General features: G+C 40.8%; 1 protein-coding gene and 1 pseudogene across 30 annotated transcripts in view; both read right to left on the bottom strand.

Moving 5' to 3' along the window:
• Positions 1-20,292, bottom strand: part of EFCAB3 (EF-hand calcium binding domain 3) — a 466,563-nt gene that overhangs the window by 15,559 nt on the left and 430,712 nt on the right. For all 30 annotated transcript variants that reach the window (XM_078373421.1, XM_078373428.1, XM_078373429.1 and 27 more), the window contains 4 exons: positions 16,452-16,528; positions 12,003-12,146; positions 10,681-10,752; positions 8,884-9,004 (listed from right to left, as the gene is read on the bottom strand). In XM_078373421.1, the coding sequence (XP_078229547.1) occupies positions 8,884-9,004; positions 10,681-10,752; positions 12,003-12,146; positions 16,452-16,528 (414 nt within the window). The remainder of the gene's footprint in view (positions 1-8,883; positions 9,005-10,680; positions 10,753-12,002; positions 12,147-16,451; positions 16,529-20,292) is intronic.
• Positions 157-8,732, bottom strand: LOC108591539 (small ribosomal subunit protein uS12 pseudogene; annotated as a pseudogene).

Raw genomic sequence — 20,292 nt, 5'->3', positions numbered from 1 at the left:
TGTTGTGTTGCCTCCGGTGCCTCTGTTTTGTTCCATTGGTCTATATCTCTGTTTTGGTACCAGTACCATGCTGTTTTGATTACTGTAGCCTTGTAGTATAGTTTGAAATCCGGTAGTGTGATGCCCCCCGCTGTGTTCTTTTTGCTTAGAATTGACTTGGCTATGCGGGCTCTCTTTTGGTTCCATACGAAGTTCATGGTGGTTTTTTCCAGTTCTGTGAAGAAAGTCAATGGTAGCTTGATGGGGATAGCGTTGATTCTGTAAATTACTTTGGGCAGTATAGCCATTTTCACGATATTAATTCTTCCTAACCATGAACATGGAATGTTTCTCCATCTGTTTGTGTCCTCTCTGATTTCGTTGAGCAGTGGTTTGTAGTTCTCCTTGAAGAGGTCCCTTACGTTCCTTGTGAGTTGTATTCCAAGGTATTTTATTCTTTTTTTATCTCTACTTCTTTAGTTTGTTCTTTCTTTCCTTCTTGTTTTAATATTTCTTTAATATTAATGATCTAATAATAATCTTCCTTAAATATCATTTTTTTTTTTTAAAAAAAGAGATGCGGGTCTCATTATGTTGCCCAGGCTGGACTTGAACTCCTGGGCTCACATGGTCCTCCTGCCTCAGCCTTTTGAGTAGCTAAGACTACAGGCATGTGTCACTATGCTTGGCTCTTAAATGTCCCTTGATACTTTGGATATCTATTCCTATTTTAGAATGAGAGTAAGCACTCTGTAAGGCAATTGGAAGCTCTTTAGTGTGTTAAAGCTTATTGATGGAGCCTTGTTTTATCAATAGACTTTTAACTGTGAGTGTGAGTTTTTTCTCTTGGGCTAGTCAATTTCCCTGGAGAGGAATTCTCTAAAATTTTACTTGGGTGGTATAAATCTAGCTTTAACACGTTGGTAACTATGGAAAGAGAAGGGGGCTAGTGGGAGGTCTTGCATTCAGTAAGTACATTTTTTTTTCTTTCTTTTTTGCGACAGAGTCTTGCTCTGTCACCCAGGCTGGAGTGCAGTGGCGTGATCTTGGCTCACTTGCAACCTCTGCCTCCCGGGTTCAAGAGATTCTTGTGCCTCAGCCTACCAAGTAGCTGGGATTACAGGTGTGTACCACCGTGCGTGGCTAATTTTTGTATTTTTTATAGTGATGGTGATTTGCTACGTTGGCCATGCTGGTCTCAAAGCAACCCGTCTGCCTCCCCCTCCCAAAGTGCTAGGATTACAGGCAAGAGCCACAGTGCTCAGCCCCCTTTGCTTCCTCTGCTTTCCAGAGCTATTTTTCTTACCTCTTCATTAGTCTCTTGGCCATCAGTCTGTCTTTCTGCCAGGCTTTTCTATATGCTATTTCCAGGTCAAACTACTCCACTCCTCTATCAAAATCTTTCTTCCTCAGTGCTCCCCTCTCCCAGTTCTTTCAATGGCTCCCTACTGCTTGGAGGAACTCTCAGAAGAGATTTTCTATAGTCTGGATTCAGTACATATTTTCCACCTTATCTCTTCCTGCTTCCCTATACAAACCTCATGTTTTAGCCAATTTATCTGTCCCTGTTCTGTAAATCCAAATGTAGACTATATTCTAAGTCCTTTTCTCATGACATTCTCTTATTGAACTGCTGAATCAGATATTTAATAGCTATATTATATTGGGAAAGTCAATTAAATTCAACAAATATTAAGTGCCTGTATGTTCTGTGCTTTGTGTTAGGTTCAGGAAAGATATGAATAAGCCTGACATGGTCCCTGTTCTTTCAGAGCTCACAATCTAATGTACAAGGCTGCCTGTTAAACCTGTAATGCCAACAGTACAATGTGCTGTATGATAGGGAGAGAAGAGCATGTAGGAGCAAGCCTGACCCAGAACTGGGGGTCAGAGAAGGCCTTTCAGAGGGAGTGCTACTCACTGGGACAGAAAGGATAAGCAGGAGTCAGCTAAGTATACATAGGTAGTGGGGTTGAATTGTGTTTCCCAAAAAAATATTCAAGTCCCCAGCCCTGTACCTGCTATGGGACCTTATTTGGAAAGTATCTTTGCAGATGTAATTAAATTAAAGATCTTGAGATGAGATCATCCTGAATTTAGGGTGGGTCCTAAATCTAATTATTAGTGACCTTATAAAAGAAAGGAGAGGAAGATTGTGTTTTTTTGAGATGGAGTCTCACTCTCTCACCCAGGTTGGAATACAGTCGCAAAATCTCAGTTCCCTGCAACCTCTGTCTCCTGGGTTCAAGCAACTCTCCTGCCTCAGCCTCCTGAATAGCTGGGATTACAGGTACACACCACCACAACCGGCTAATTTTTGTATTTTTAGTGGAGATGGAGTTTCACCACGTTGGTCAGGCTGGTCTTGAACTCCTGACCTTGTGATCCACCCGCCTCAGCCTCCCAAAGTGCTGGGATTACAGGCATGAGCCACTGCATCCAGGAGTGGAAGATTTGAGACACAAATAGAAGAAGGTATTGAAAAAATGGAAATAAGAATTATGCTGCCACAAGCCAAGGAATGCCAGGAATCACTAGAGGCTGGAATTGCCAGGGAAGGATTCTCCCCTGGAGAAGGAAGGGGTGTGGCCTTAATGACACCATCTGGCCTCCAAAACTGGGAGAGAATAATTTTTTAAGTCACAGAGTTTGTGGTAATTGTATTTATTTATTTATTTATTTTAGAGATGGAGCTCTTGCTGTGTTGCCCAGGCTGGAGTGCACTGGCTATTCACAGGCATAGTTCTGTTGCTGATCAGCACATGAGTTGTTTTTTTTTTTTTTTTTTTTGAGTTGGAGTTTCGCTCTTGTGGCCCAGGCTAGAGTGCAGTGGTGCAATCTCAGCTAACTGCAACCTCCACCTCCCAGGTTCAAGTGGTTCTCCTGCCTCAGCCTCCCAAGTAGCTGGGATTACAGGCGCTCACCACTATGCCCAGCTAATTTTTTCTATTTTTAGTAGAGACAGGGTTTCGCCATGTTAGGCAGGCTGGTCTCAAACTCTGGACCTCAGGTGATCTGCTCCCCTCGGCCTCCCAAATTGCTGGGATTATAGGTATGAGCCACAGCACCTGGCTAGCACTGGAATTTTAACCTGCTCTGTTTCTAACCTAGGCTGGTTTACCACTCCTTAGGCATCCTGGTGGTCCCCTGTTCCTGGGAGGTCACCATATTGATGCCAAACTTAGTGTAGAAACCTGTTTGGCATAGTGCACTATAGGCCAGAGCTCTTGGGATGAAGGGATCCTCCTGCCTCAGCCTCCCATGTAGCTGGAACTACAGGCCTGTACCACCGTGATTGTTATGGTAATTTTTTATAACAGCCCTAGGAAACTGACTCATAAAGGGAGAAATTGTCTTAGGCAAATATCAGGAGGTGAGAGAGCATGCAGTATTTGAGGACAGGAATTAAATGTAATCTGGGGTGTGAAAGGGGAAGTTATAAGAGATGAGGGCTGGGCACAGCTGCTCTCGCCTGTAATCTCAGCACTCTTTGGAGGCTGAAGGGTGGATCACTTGAGGTCAGGAGTTCAAGACCAGCTTGAGAAATGTGGTGAAACCTTGTCTTTACAAAAAAATACATTTGTAGTCCTAGCTACTTGGGGAAGCTGAAGTGAGAGGATTGTTTGAGTCTGCGGTAGAGGCTGCAGTAAGCCTTAATCACTACACTCCAGCACTCTAGCCTGGGAGATAAGAGCAAGACTCTGTTGAGAGAGAGAAAGAGATATATGAGACTGGAGGTTAAGCAAAGGGTATATCGTGAAGAACCTTTAAAATGCCATATTAAGTTAGAGCTTTTTCATAGGAAACATGAAAGGTCACTGTAGGCCTTTTAGAATGTAAGTGATATGATGATATGATTAGATTTGTGCCTGGCATTAGGTCATTTAAATATTTTCTAATAGATGGAGTTATAATCTGGCTGCAGTGTGGAAAATGGATAGAGACGGCAAAAATGGAGGCAGAGTGACAAGGCAGTATACTTCAGTAAGTCCAAGAATATAGTGACTTACTTACTCTAGGGTAGTTTCTATGGGGATAGAGAGAAGTGCATGGCTTACATGTTGAGGAGGTAGGTTAGACAGGGCTTAGTGATTTGGTTGGATGTAGGGATTGAGAGAGCAGTGACAACTGAGGGTCATGCTGCGCCTTTGTCTCAGACAAGTGGGTAAACACAATGAGATGGCAAAGCCATGCACTGAGATCTGAAACTCAAGTGGAAGAACTAGTAGAAGTATGCGTGGACAAAGAGATAAATTAAGTTTTGACCTTTTTGGTTTGAGGTGGCTGTGGATTTCCAAATGGAGATGCCCAGTAAGCAGATGGAAACCCTAGAGGGAAGGTCTGGGCTGGAGATCCAGTGTGATCTTCTCTGTGCCTCATTCTCGTGCCTGTATGCAAATGGAGGCATTAGGATCTACCTCATAGGTTTGATTTGGGGGTTAAATGGAGGTCATTCAGCCAATAATTACTGCGCTCCTGGTGTATACCAAGCATTTTCCTATAGTAGACACTGGGAATATAGTAGTAAATAAAACACACAAAAAATAATTATTGTTCTCATGGAGCTTACATTCTAGCATGAGAATACAGATAATGAACAAAATAAATAAGTAAATTTTTATTACATATTAAAAGGTGATGAATAATATGAAGAAAAATAAAGCAGAGAAGTAGGGACAGGGAGTGGTAGGAGGCTTGCAGTTTTAAACAGGGTGGCCAGAGAAGGCCTTGCTGAGATGACATTTGAACAAAGACCCAAAGGTGGTGAGAGTGAATCGAGTGAGTAATGGTCTACTCAGGGGAAAAGTAACCAGACAGAGGGAAAAGCAAGTGTAAAGGTCTTGAGGTGGGAGTGTGTTTGATGTATTTGAAGGAGAGTAAGGAGGCCGGCATGGGTAGAGCAGAGTAACAGACACAAAATCAAAGAGGTCAAAGGGGAATGCAGAGCACATAGAGGGCCAATATGTCATTGTAAAGGCTTTGGCTTGGGGCCAGGCTGTGACTCATGCCGGTAATCCTAGCACTTTGAGAGGCCAATGTGAGCACATCTCTTGAGCCCAGGAGTGTGAGTCTGGCCTGGGCAACATAGTGAAAACCTGTCTCCAGAAAAAATAGAAAAATTAGTAAGCTGTGGTGGTGCACACCTGTAATCCAAGATATTTGGGAGGCTGAGATGGGAGGATCACTTAAGCCTGGGAGGTTGAGGCCTCAACGAACCATCATGATGCCACTGTAAGACCCTGTCTCAAAAAAGAAAAAAAAGACTTTGGCTTTTACTCTGAGGGAAATGGGAGGGTTTGGAAGGTTTTGAGCTGAGGAGTGTTTGGAAGACTGATTTGGTGCTGTAGGAGTCAAGGAGTCAGCTAGGCACAGGGAGTGTTGTGAGTAGACTGTCCAGCAGGGAGCAGCAGTCAAAAGGTGCAAGCAGGGAGACCAGTTATTAGCCAGGGAAAAACTAATGTATGTAAAATGCTGTTCAGAGCTTTGCACTTAATACATATTCAATACATGGTATCAACTATGTGAATACCTATCAAATTCTACCGTTAACGAAATCAAGACCTCCTTTCTCAGGAAACTAAGTGAATTATCTCTGCCACTTTTTTGACAATTATTTAACATATTTTGAATTATGTTACTTCTGTATATTTATTTAAATATATATTTCTGACTTTTCTTTCCATTTATATATGTGTATGTGCGTGTGAGTGTGTATACATATATAATTATTATTTTTGCTTTCTTTCTTTTGAGACAGGGTCTCACTTTGTTACCCAGGCTGGAGTGTGGTGGGGTGACCATGGTTCACTATAGGCTTGACCCCCAGGCTCAAGCAATCATCCTGCTTTAGCCTTCCAAGTAGCGGAGACAACAGGCGTGTGCCACCATGGTGGCTAATTTTTTGCTTATAAAAATTTATCACTACAGTTTTTTTTTCTTTTTTTTTTTTAGACTAAGTTTCACTGTCACCCAGGCTGGAGTGGAGTGGTACAATCTTGGCTCACTGCAAACTTCACCTCCCAGATTCAAGTGATTCTCATGCCTCAGCCTCCCAAGTAGCTAAGATTATAGGTGTCTGCCACCACACCTGGCTACTTTTTTTATTTTTAGTAGAGATGGGGTTTCACCATGTTACCTAGGCTAGTCTCAAACTCCTGGCCTCAAGCAATCCACCGGCCTTGGTCTCCCAAAGTGTTGGGATTACAGATGTGAGCCACCACACCCGGCCCATCTCTACAATGTTTTCATTATTAAAGTTTATGATCTTGGTCTTTCCTTTGTGCCTTTGTAAAGGGCCAAAAGAGAGAGATTGGCTACTTTGATAACCTTAAAGGAAACTCCAGGAATATCACCAACAGCATGACCTTTTTAACCAAATCCAGCAACAAGAACTTCATTGTTTTTCTCAATAAAGTTCAAGCAACCACCGTTGGGTACAAAGGCTGTGATTTTCTTGCCATTCTTGATCAGCTGGACGCTGGCATACTTCCTGATGGCAGAATTTGACTGTTTGGCTTCAACCCCTACTTTTTCCAGCATAATTCCTTTTGTGTGAGAAGCACCTCTAAAGGGGTTGGCCTTCAGGGTTGTGTCCAAATAGGCTTCTTGTACTGTTTATCATGCCACTTCTGGGCTCGTCAGTGACTATGGAGCTTCCTAGCAGCAGGAAGTCCATGACACTTGCCAATCCTGCTGGTGCCATGGGCCTGAATGAAAGAGCTACTTTTTGTAGAGACTGGGTTTCACCAGGTTGCCCAGGCTAATCTCAAACTCATGGGCTCAAATGATCCCTTCACTTTAGCCTCTCAAAGTGTCTCCACTTATATGTTAAATACTATGTCTTAAACATTTTTAATCTCCTTAGAAACCAGGCAATAGCAAGATAACAAGTTAAATAATAACAAGATAACCAGATAAATAACAGCCATGCCACAGTAACAATAAAATCACCAACATCAGCAAACATTTCCTGAGTACTTATTGAGTGTGAGAGGCAGTATAGGGAGATAGGTAAGACAGCATGAGTTCTGGAATCAGGCTGTGCTAAAATACTGGTACCAGTCCCTCTTGGGCAAGTTATTTAACTGACGTGTGCAGAAGTTTTTTTATCTGTAAAATGGGAGTGATGATAGTATATATTCATTAGGGAGGTGAGGATTAAATTAGATAATATGTATATTCTCATTTTAAAAAAATCTATTGAATTTTATTCTTTAAGAGAAAGATCTCACTCTGTTGCCCAGGTTGGAGTGCAGTGGCACAATCACAGCTCCCTGTAACCTCAAATTCCTGGGTTCAAATGAGCTTCTTTTTTTTTTTGAGACGGAGTTTCGCTCTTGTTACCCAGGCTCGAGTGCAATGGTGCGATCTCGACTCACCACAGCCTCCGCCTCCTGGGTTCAGGCAATTCTCCTGCCTCAGCCTCCTGAGTAGCTGGGATTACAGGCACGCACCACCATGCCCAGCTAATTTTTTGTATTTTTAGTAGAGACGGGGTTTCACCATGTTGACCAAGATGGTCTCGGTTTCTTGACTTTGTGATCCACTCGCCTCGGCCTCCCAAAGTGCTGGGATTATAGGCTTGAGCCACCGCGCCCGGCCTCAAATGAGCTTCTTGAATAGCTGGGACTACAGGCATTCACAATCATGCCCAGTTAATTTTTTTAATTTTTAATTTTGTAGAGATGGGGGTCTTGCTATGTTGCTCAGGCTGGTCCGAAGCTTCTGGCCTTAAGTGATCCTCCCACCTCAGCCCTCTGAGTAGCTGAGATTACAGGTGTGAGTCATGGTGCCTGGCTATACTTTTTTTTAAATGAAACTTCAATTTTCAAGATAATGAGTATGCTTAGTCTAGTTGCTTCCACATAATAATAATAGCTAACATTTATTGAGGTCTTATAATATGCTAAGCACTTCAATATGTATTATTACACATTAGCCCCACAATTGCCCAATCAGATAGGTATTATTATTCACATTCTCTTTTTATAGATGAGGAAACTGAGGCTGAGAAGTTAAACAATGTATCAAATTGTGTACCAACAGCAGGCTTTGCTAAGTGTCTTTGAATTGGAATGAAAAACAGAACTTTGTGCATCCTCTGTTGTACATCTGACAGAGAGATAGGAGAGTATAAAGAGACTACTTATTGAGGGGGAGAATAATATTTTTACATTGTTGGTGGTATTCTATACTCTTAAGTATCTCTAGGTGGGAGACTGGAATGCTTTGAAAGAGTATGAGTTAAAAAGACTGATAATGGCAACATTTGTTTAATTTCTATAATACGATGATAAAAATAAATTGGGGTGACTTACTTTTAGTGATACTGGAATAAATAACACACATGGGTGTGTGTTGTGTATTTAAAGGATGGGAATTAAAGGTTTAAAGGATGAGAATGTTTCCTCAATCCTTTATTCTCATGTCTAATTCTGGCTCTGCTCTAGTCCAAAGGCTACTTTGGGAGGTCTGAATTTGCTATACCTTATCTCCAAGTCAGAGATTTTTTTGAGAGCCCCTGGTAGTTTTAGCATGAACAAGAGAGTCTTATATTTCAAACTGGATTTCTAAGCCCACCCAAAATTATTCCTGGAAAAGTCTTGTTCTGCTGGGATTCTTTGGCCTGAGATAGAGGAGGCTGAAATTCCTTGGTTGTCTTAGGTCCTCCGTGGGGACCTGAGATGGTCTGAGGTCAGTCTTGCAGTTTTAGAGCTGGGCAGGACTGTGGAGATGAGGGAATCAGGTCTCATGTTGTAGCACACAGGCATTTGCCCAGATACCTTCTCCTAAGTTTTGGACCAGACCCTGTGGAGTTGGATGTTAGTAAGAGGTGACTGCCATGTTAACATCTTTGTAGAGACCTCTGAGAAGGCTGTTTTTGCTCCTTTCTTTCTCACTTACCTTACTATTTCTCTTATAGACTTTCTGGGCAGGGCTGAAATCTCTACAAGCTTTGACAGGATTTCAAACAATAGGATCCCTGGGTTGCCAGCTAAATCCAAACAGGTCTCCTTTTCTGGAACTATGGAGGGAAAACAAAAGAGAGATTTAAAAATACCTTCTGAAATAAGAAACTGACCACCTCTTTACTGATTATTTACAGTAATATCAAGTCAGGAACTAGAGGTACAGTAACACATTAGAAGTCTGTTCTATTTGGTAGAAAGGCCATTTTGGTTACTGAGCAGACAGAATAAAATGGAATGTTAAAAATACTTCTAGTTCAGTAACTTCTATGTAAACGTAGTAACATTTTTAATACAAACATGAATTTTATGTTAATGATTACTATCTGGTTCTAGGCAAAGATTCTAGGCAAACTCCCATTCCTATAGTACTACTTATAAGAAATAACTTTTCTTTATCCTAACAATAATTCATAGCTTATAAATGAATATGTTTTCTTTTTTTTATTGCACTTTAGGTTTTGGGGTATATGTGAAGAACATGCAAGATTGTTGCATAGGTACACACGTGGCAGTGTGATTTGCTGCCTTCCTCCCCATCACCTATATCTGGCATTTCTCCCCATGCTATCTCTCCCCAACTCCCCACCCCCTGCTGACCCTCCCCTATTTCCCCCCAACAGACCCCAGTGTGTAGTGCTCCCCTCCCTGCGTCCATGTGTTCTCATTGTTCAACAACCGCCTATGAGTGAGAACATGTGGTGTTTGATTTTCTGCTCTTGTTTCAGTTTGCTGAGAATGATGGTTTCCAGGTTCATCCATGCTCTACAAAGGACACGAACTCATCGTTTTTGATGGCTGCATAATATTCCATGGTGTATATGTGCCACATTTTCCCTGTCCAGTCTATCATCGATGGGCATTTGGGTTGGTTCCAGGTCTTTGCTATTGTAAACTGTGCTGCAATGAACATTTGTGTGCATGTGTCTTTATAGTAGAACTATTTATAATCCTTTGTATATATGCCCAGTAATGGGATTGCTGGGTCAAATGGAAAAATGAATATATTTTCAAAACTGTGTATATTTGGAATCTAAAATGTATTTATCCTAGAAAACATGAATAGTGATTAACATTTCCAAGGCAGCTTGTTAAACTCATAAACAAACCATGAGAAGACTAATGACAATATTTTGACTACACCTACATATGATTTATAATCTTAGGGGGAAAATAACAGAAAAATTTGACACAGTTAGTGGAAGTAACACCTTAATTAATGCTCTCTAACCTCCGGCAGACTCTCCAGCCCTAGGACTGAGGGTAGAGGCTTCATCAGTGTGAGGAAGGTATTTTTTCAAGAACACCATACCATCAACACCCTGGATTTACATAAGAGAGTGCATTTTTCTTTTTCTGAAAAAATGTTTGATTTTTTTTTTTAATGAAAGGAATGCCTCCCAAAGTAGTAAATACACCTGGTAAAGAATTCAGATACTATAAAAGGTAGCCAAATTTCTCTACACTGGTCACTCCCTCAGTGTTCTCATTGGAGACCAAAGGGCAGCATCTTCTGCAGAAGGTGTCTGGACAGTGCAAGGGCCTGCTTGATGGAGTTAACACTGTACCAATTTGTTTAGCAAATACTGTTCTGGGGAAGCAATACAAAGTAACTCACACCTAAGGCTACATCTTCCTGACCTGTCTCCCGACTGGAAGCCTGTGAATGATGTTTGCTGTGTAGTGAGTTGTAGCTGCCCAACTGCCTTCTGTTCAGAACGTCTCTACTCACCCACTGCCTTGAGGAAGCGATTCTTATCTGTTAGCACCTTGATAAAGTCTGAGAAGTTCACCTTCCCGTCTTCTGCAACAAAAATCTGAGACTCAGGACAAGGATAAAATGTATTTTAATTATTAGAGTATATCTTAAACATAAAAATTAAAATACTCTGGATGATTTAATATTTAAAACCAGAGTATTTGAGGACTGGAAATATGCTCAGGTGAGCCCTGGTCTTCTTGAAGTGGTCTTAGCACCATTACACGAGTCCTCCACAGCCCACGGAAGCAATGGTGGCTGTAAACATCCTGCCAGGAGGACCCAGCCACTGCAGTCTGTCCAGCTGCTCCTTTCTCAGAGACTGGCCATGTTTGCAAGGAATCCACCCTCCCTTCCCATGCTATAGCCCCCTTATTATTCCTATTATAACACACCCCTAAGCTGTACCTCATTTCCTCTAAAATTGAAGGATGTTGAGTATTATTAGAGGGGTATGTGTGTGTTTCCGTGAAATAATAGAAAAATTTGACACAGTTAGTGGAAGCAGGTGATACCTTAATTAAGCGACATTGAATGACACATGAAACTGATGTTGATTGAACGGGGCACTGGCAGTTGGGTGGAGAGAGGTGAGAGGAGATAAGATGCTGAATATATTTTTCACACAGCATATCAGCTTGGGCTACTAATAATTAGGTAAGTATATTCACTCAAAATATTATCTGTATGCTTTAAAAATAACAACAAAAGTGCTGTGGCATTTAAAATTCAATATAGGTGGGACTTGATGGAAAAAATAAAGATTTGCTCTGTTTTGATTCAAACAGAAACAAAGGGCTTGAATTCTCTTGGTAACATGTCATTATTAACATTGTTAATGCCTTTGTATTTGTTATTTCAGGGCACCATCCACATACAGCTTCCATGTACATCGGGACAGGAAACCTGAATTTGATAATGAATCAGGCAATCACTCTTGGCTTCCACACAGCATTTTTCAAATAGTTCATTTTCAAGCATTAATTTGATTTCACAACTTGTACGCATACCTCACTGATGTCCTGAAAGGGACACACACACACAGATACACACACACACACGTGTGTCTCTTGAAGAATATATATGTGTGTGTATACACGGATATATATAACATACACATATATGTATATTTGTATATAGTATTCAAATATATAGTCTACAAACATAATATACATATATATTTGGAGGGGCAAATAAATAAGGTTTGTTTCTCATATTTATACAGTCATTAGAAGAAAACTATGTTTTCACAAATATCATTTATGGGAAAAACAATGAGAAGCCAAAGGACTCACGATCAATATCAGCACATTTCAATTCATTATAGACATCATGCTTGGTTAGACTCATTCCCAGCTTAGCTACAGTACACATCAGTCCATGGAAATCAATACAGCCAGTTTTGTCCTTGTTGAAGAAGTTGTAGGCATCTTGGAAAGCTGGGGAAATAGAATCAAGTTATTCACGACAGTTATTCAAGAAGAAGTACATACACTAATAGGACTAGGACAGACAATACACTTGATTGGAGATCATGTTCTAAAAAGAGGATTGAGAGAAAAATGAGTGCTTAATAGATAAAAATAACATTTCTTATAAAGGACAGTATCCTGCCATGGAACTTGAACTGGAATGAACTAATTGTTGAAAAACCAAGTGTTGGTAGGTAAGCTGGCCTTCCAAAGGTGTCCACACCCTAATCTCTTAAACCTGTGAATATGCTGTCTTACATGGCAAAAGGGACACTGGACATGTAATTAAGATAGACTATTCTAGGCTCAATTTAATTACATGATCCCTTATATAGCTAGAAGCCAGAGAGATGTGGCAGAAATCAGAGAGGTTTAGAGCATGAGAAAGACCTGACACACCAATGCTGGCTTATCAGCCAGGAACTTCTCTACCTGTTAAAGAGGCTGAGAAGCTCCTGGCTGATAAACGACAAGAAAACTGGAACGTCAGCCCTACAAGAGAAAAGAACAGAATTCTGCCAAAAATCTGAGTGAGACTGGAAGCAGATTCTCCTCTGGAGCCCCTAGATGGGAGGCCAGTCTGTCCAACATTTTAATTTCAGTCCTATAAAACACAGAGAAGAGAAATCAACTGTGCTCACTTGGACTTCTGACCTATAGAACTCTGAGATAATAAATTTGTGTTGTTTTAAACTGTTAAATTTGTGGCAATTTGTTACAGCAGCAATAGAAAAATAATTTGCCAAATTGAAGCCCAATTATATACATGTATGTGTATGTTTTGTATGGATCCAAAGTTTTTCAGAGAAATCGTCAAGGTGCTAACTGTAGCCAAAATTAGATATGTCTTTTCTAAAATTAGTGAATGAGGAAATAAACCTGGAACAAAATATATCCCAAATGACACCCAAAGAAAACTTATTTCATATCACATTCAAGTCTCAGCATCTCTATGTATAAGAGTGATTAATCCTACAGAGATAATGATACCTGCTCTATAAGTGTGTAATGTAAAAAGGTAACATCTTTCTTCTTCATAAAAGGTAGGCTTCTCTAGGGCTGGAACCAAACTGTCTCTGACTTGTTTCTTTTTCTCCCATTATCACTTGCATGTTAAGAGGCAGTCAACAAATATTGATTGCATGCTTTCCATGGACCAGTGTTGCTCCAAGTGCTTAGGATATATTAGTGCACTAAATAGACAAAGATCTGTGCCTTCATATAAATGTAATAAATAGGTAAATTAGATGCCATTTTAGAAGCTGGTATGTGCTATGGAAAAAAGAAAAAGTAATTCTGTGTGGATGATTAGGAAGAAGAGAAACAGAATTCCTCCACAGTCCCACCCCCATGTCTGCTTCCTGACCAGCACCTGTACGTGCACAGTCTGCCTTTCTCTCTGCGCTGCAGAGAAACTGGATGCTCTCACCTAGAGCCAATCCCTCTCTTGTGGATTGGAACTCATCCCCTCTCTCATATTAAAGGAATTTACCTAAAAAAAGGGTCCCCTCTTAGGTAAGGGAAATACCATTTTTTCATTTTCTATTATATCAATCCTATAGATTATTTCTCCCTTAAAAAGTACATTGTGACCTCATTTCCCCCTCCAGTTATTGCAACCTCTGCCATTTGTTTCTTTTTCTATTAAAAATTTAGTCATTTATTTCTATCAGTGTGGACTCATGGATGTTTATTTTATACTTTGGGCTATAATCCAATTCTACATTATTAATTTTTATTGCTCAAATAGAAAAAGTTGATAAAAGACAGGGCATATGGCTACAGAGCATATGGCTGGTAAGGAGGTAGAAATGGAGGTGAGAGTTTATGGAAATTCTGTTCTGATTGCTTCAGTTTTCCTCAGGAAAGTAGGGAAACCAATGACAGTGAGGATGGGAGATGCTGGGGATTTTGAAGTGTTCAATAACTATTTGTAGAATGAACAAATTAACCTCTCACAGGAAAGTTGTGAGGATTAAGTGCTGTAATGAACACATTTTCTAGCTTCCATATTTGATGTTTTGCTATCTGGGGCCTTGCTGGTCCTGGAGGGACTGCTCCTCTCAGGGCTGGTCAATTCCTACAGATAGTAACTACTAGCTTGTGAGTATGCCTTTCCTCTGCAAATCATCCCATTCCATAGACCATATTCCAGAGACCATATCCTCAGCCACTTGCCTTCTCCACCTCTTACAGTCAGAGTCACTATTTCCCTGCCCTAGTCATCCCAGGGCTAGGTACCAGACAACCAGAGATAGCCCTTGCATGCTAGAGCCCACTGAAATTGTTCAAACTAGCTAACCCCACACTTGCTTACCCTGCCTTGTCCATTCCTTTTCGTGGAAACCACAGTAGAGGTTCTTGTCCACATGCTGCCCCTGCCCACCTGCTGACTGACCCTGGTTCCTCCTCTTGTGGCCCTACATGCATGGCAAGCTATGCCCTGTTTCTAGGGATCTGTGAGTATGAAAACTTCCTTCATGACCATCATTTTTGTGCCTGCATGTCTCACCATATCTGACTGAAACAGATTCCTTAAAATGAGTACCAAAGTACCTTAAGACACTTTAGAAACCTTAAAGGTCTATAAAACTATAAGCTGTTATTATTAAGGCATTTAGCTCAGTTATATAATGAAAAATGCCAACCTGATCATGGCAATCTTTTGTGTTTCCCAGCAATAAAGGTTGATTGATTGTAGAATGAACCAATTAACCTCTTGTAGGAAAGTTGTGAGGATTAAGCACTGTAAAGAACACATTTTTCAGTTTTCATATTTGATGTTTTGATATCTAGAGCCCTGCTGGCCCTGGAGGGACTGCCCCTTTCAGGGCTGGTCAAGGTCGATTGATTCTTTGATTCATTTCTGTCTTCTGGGTCAATTTCTAAATTTAGGGGAGTAAAGCATGAGCCTCTCCAGAAACCAGACACAACTGAAACACAGCCACACTTGACTTCTTTGAGTTTTTCTAGTGCATCGTCCTTTCCCTTTTCTCTGGCCTTTGTAGATTCTGTTCTTTCTTCCTGGAACACTCTGTGCTCTTTGCTTGATTTACTCCTATTCAATAATCACCATTCTCTGGGACTCCCCTTCTTCCCTCACAAGACCGAATTAGGAGACTTTCCTTTATGCTCCTATTATATTCCATACTTTTCCTATCATAACTTGTGTTATATTGTAATTTATACGATATATTCAGCAAATTCATGGCCTTTTTTTTTTTTTTTTTTTGAGATGGAGTCTCACTGTTGCCTAGGCTGGAGTGCAGTGGCATGATTTTGGCTCACTGCAACCTCCGCCTCCTAGGTTCAACCAATTCTCCCTGCCTCAGCCTCCCAAATAGCTGGGATTACAGGTGTCTGCCACCAAGGCCAGCTAAGTTTTGTATTTTTAGTATAAATGGGGTTTCATCATGTTGGCCAGGCTAGTCTCAAACTCATGACCTCAGGTGATCCATCCTCCTCAGCCTCCCAAAGTGCTGGGATTATAGGCATGAGCCACTGTGCCTGGCAAGTTCATGGTTTGGACCACGTCTGACTTGTTTTGTTATGTTTCTCATGCCTAGTCCATTTTTGGCATTAAATAAATATTTGTTGTTTGGATGAATAAACTTTAGCCAGTGTAGCTCATTTTATCATTATATTTTTTTCTTTGAGAAATCCTAGGACTGTAGCTATGTTTTTGTTCTTTATTACTTTATTTATTTATTTATTTTTTTGAGACAGAGTTTCACTCATTACCCAGGCTGGAGTGCAATGGCACGATCTCGGCTCACCGCAACCTCCGCCTCCTGGGTTCAGGCAGTTCTCCTGCTTCAGCCTCCTGAGTAGCTGGGATTACAGGCATGCGCCACTATGCCCAGCAAATTTTTTGTATTTTTAATAGAGACGGGGTTTCACCATGTTGACCAGGATGGTCTCGATCACTTGACCTCATGATCCACCCGCCTCAGCCTCCCAAAGTGCTGGGATAACAGGCGTGAGCCACCGCGCCCAGCCTATTACTTGATTTATATTTGTTCTTTTTGAATTTATTCTTTTCCACACCCACAAGTTCTTCTTTGAATACAAATATTTGACCAGGACTGCTTAAATTCTAAGGAGATGTCCATTTAAAAGCAATTTCCCTCTAGTCTCACAAAAATTTCCTTTCTCTCAAATGATGATGGTGTAGACAACCCTTGAAATCTCAGATCTTTCTTAGAGAAGAAAGCATCAGACATATTAAGGAGCTGTTGTTTCTGCTTCAGTTTTGAGGATGATTCTCATTACCTGCCATTTGTGAAGCATTTAACTTCTTTTCTGTGTGTTTTAACTGGCATTGAGGAGATCCTGGCAAGTCTTTATCCCTGAAGAAAGATAGGAAAATGTTTAGTTTTACTACATATGTGAAACCAGCAGATATTAGTCCTACTCATCAGTTTTTGCTTAATGGAATGACTGTAGCATCTCAATGTATCCAGTCTATCTGAAGGGATATTTTATTTAGGATAGCCAATAGCTACAGGATGAACAGTGAGAAAATGTTGGCCACTGAGATCCACCTCTGCCCTAAACTTGCCCATCACCCCTCCCTTAAAAAATTATAATTTCAGGCCAGCCATGGCAGCTCATACCCATAATCCTTGCTGTGTGAGAGATCAAGGCAAGAGGATCACTTGAGCCCAGGGGTTCAAGACCAGCTTGGGCAACATAGCAAGACCCTGTCTCTACAAAAAAAAAAAAAAAAAAAATTAGCCAGCGTGGTGGCACAGGCTTGTAGTCCTAGCCACTCAGGAGGCTGAGGTGGGAGGATTGCTTGTGCCTGGGAGGTCGAGGCTGCAATGAGTCATGACTGCACCACTACACTCCAGCCTGGGTAACAGAGCGAGACCCTGTCTCAAAAAAAAAAAAAATAGCAGTTATGATTTCCCCCATTTTACAAAATAGGAAACCGAAGCTCAGAGCAATTAAATAATTTGTCCCAGGCTATACAGATAGTAAATGGAAGATCTGAGATTCAAACCTAGATTTGTCTGATTCCAAAAATCAAGGCCATATTGCTTTACATTATTCTCGTTGTTAGAAATAGAAGTTGTTTCAATTTTCTTTTCTGGCTCCAACTCTCAGCCTTGAGTTTCAAATTTTAAACCAGTATAAACACTGTTGTGTTGAATACCCTTATAGAGAAACTTTTCCATCTATGACTATTTTACAATTTTTTTTTTTGAGATGGGGTCTCACACTGTGGCCCAGGCTGGAGTGCAAGTGGCAGGATCTCAGCTCATTGCAACCTCCACCTCCTGGGTTCAAGCGATTCTCCTGCCTCAGGATCCTGAGTAGCTGGGATTACAGGCGCCTGCTACTGTGCCCAGCTAATTTTGTATTTTTAGTAGAGATGGGGTTTCACAGTGTTAGCCAGGCTGGTCTTGAACTCCCAACCTCAAATGATCCACCTGCCTCGGCCTCCCAAAGTGCTGGGATTACAGATATGAGCCACTGAGTCTGGCCTTACAACTTTTTTTTTTTAAACTTTTATAACTATTTTACAAATGTCAAATTGTATTTTTACTAGCATATGTATGTGCGTGTAAGAGAGAGAGAAATATAGAGAATACTTCTGAAAAGTGTGAAACCCTGGGTGACCTTTCACTTACTCAGGAAAGTAAAATCTGGAAAAGGCAGAAACATATTAATACTTTCAAGATACTTTGTACAGATCTAAAGTAGTTTTTTAGTTTAAGAACACAAAAATACGTCATGCAAAACTGGGTTTGCTTATAATATTGTTAAATAAACTTTAATTACATTTAAATAAATATAATTTAACTGCAAAATTTAATAATGACCAACTTTATAAATGTATTTAAAGTGTCTTTAGTTTTGATACTTGTAGAACTAAAAGTTTAAAAAGTATGAACTCTCACAGTTTTGTGGCTTTATAAGAAGCAGTTTAAAAAGTAAAACTAGAAGAATTACTAAACATTATAGTTAAACAAAAAATTATTATGGTTGATTAATTTAGTAACCCCTAAAGTACTTATTAGATTCAACTAATTTTCAAAGAGGGGACTGGGAGAAAGGGAGGTGATAGTATCAAAACTGTTCTTAACTTTTGAAAGTGGAATTTTATCTAACTTGTCTTATGCACTCATCTTTTACTAACATTGACTTCTTCTTCAGGTGCTTCCTCTTCTAACCTACTTGAATTTCTTTGCTTTTTCTTTCTCTCATTCTTTCAAGACAAAGCCTCCCTCTGTGGTCCAGGCTGGAGGGCAGTGGTGTGATCGTGGCTCACTGCAGCCTTGACCACCCAGGCTCATCTCAGCCTCCCGAGTAATTGGAACCGTAGGTGTATGTTAACATGCCCAGCTAATTTATTCATTTTTTTGAGATGGAGTCTCGCTCTGTTGCCCAGGCTGGAGTGCAGTGGCACAATCTTGGCTCACTGCAACCTCCGCCAAGCGATTCTCCTGCCTCGGCCTCCTGAGTAGCTGGGACTACGGGTGCATGCCACCACACTAGGCTATTTTTTTTTTTTTTTTTTTTTTTTTTTTTTTTAGTAGAGACCAGGTTTCACCACGTTAGCCAGGATGGTCTTGATTTCTTGACCTGTCCACCTCGGCCTCTTTAAGGGCTGGGATTACAGGCATGAGCCACCGTGCCCAGCCTAATTTTTTATTTTTTCTAGAGATGAGGTCTCCTTATGTTGCTTAGGCTGGTCTTGAACTGTCAGGCTCAAGTGTTCCTCCCCCCTCTACCTCCCAAAGTGTTGGGATTACAAGTGTGTGCCACTGTGTCCAGCTTGTAATTTCTGAAGCTCAGGTTTGCCCTTACTCAAATAGGTTATTTTATATTTATTGTAAAGATGTTCCTTGATTCATGATGGGGTTACAACCTTATAAACCTATCGTGAGTTGAAAATACTGTAAACTGAAAATGCATTTTATTTACCTAACCTACATAGCTTAGCCGAGCCTACCTTAAATGTGCTCAGAACACTTACATTAGCCTACAGATGGGAAGAATCACCTAGCACAAAGCCTATTTTGTAATAAAGTGTTGAATACCTCTATTTTATAATAAAGTGGTGTAATTGACTACTGTACTGAAAGTGAAAAACAGAATGATTGTATGTATTTGAAGGAGAGTTTCTACTGGATGCATATTACTTTTGTAAAAGTCAAAAAATGGGCTCAGTGGCTCACTCCTGCAATTCCAGCACTTTGGGAGGCCAAGGCAGGCAGATTACGAGGTCAGGAGTTTGAGACCAGCCTGGCCAACATGGTGAAACCTTGTCTCTACTAAAAATAAAATAAAAATTAGCTGGGTGTAGTGGCGTGCACCTGTAGTCCCAGCTACTCAGGAGGCTGAGGCAGGATAAATCGCTTGAACCTGGGAGGCAGAGGTTGCAGTGAGCCGAGATTGTGCTACTGCACTCCAGCCTGGGCAACAGAGTGAGACTCTGTCTCAAAAGAAAAAAAACAAAAGCAAAAAGCAAAAATGGTAAGTTGAACCATTAAGTTGGAGACCATCTGTATTTCTAAATATAAACAAATTTCTTTTGCATGATATAAAAGATGCAGTAGATGGAGAAATATTATATTCTCAAGAAAGAGAAAAGTAGAATTCAAGGCAGTGTAAAGTTTTTTTATTTTTTGAGACAGGGTCTTGCTCTATTACCCAGGCTGAAGTTCAGTGGTGCAATCTCAGCTCACCCCAACCTCCGCCTCCTGGGCTCAAGCAATCCTCCCACCTCAGACTCCTGAGTAGCTGGGACTACAGGTGGGCACCACCACACCCAGCTAATATTGTATCTTTTTTTGGTAGAGGCTGGTCTCAAATTCCTGGGCTCAAGTGATCCACCCGCCTTGGCCTCCCAAAGTGCTGGGATTAGATGTGAGCCACCATGCCTGGCCAGGCAATGTAAAGTTCTTATTACCTGTCTTTAAAAAGGCACTCTTGGAACAATATCAAACCTTACCTTGGATCAAACATTAGAGAAATACTTAATTTTATAAAGTTTCAAATGACTGAAGAACCTTGCATTTGGAAGGAACCCAATCCAGCCTCTCATCTACTGGAGGAATTCCCATTATATGTAGTATTGCCTAGTTTTTGCTTAACTACTTTC

This window comes from Callithrix jacchus, chromosome 5 (genome assembly GCF_049354715.1).
Source record: "Callithrix jacchus isolate 240 chromosome 5, calJac240_pri, whole genome shotgun sequence".
NCBI lineage: Eukaryota > Metazoa > Chordata > Mammalia > Primates > Cebidae > Callithrix > Callithrix jacchus.
The sequence above is the reverse complement of the archived record's forward strand: the minus strand, read 5'-3'. Positions and strand labels throughout refer to the sequence as shown.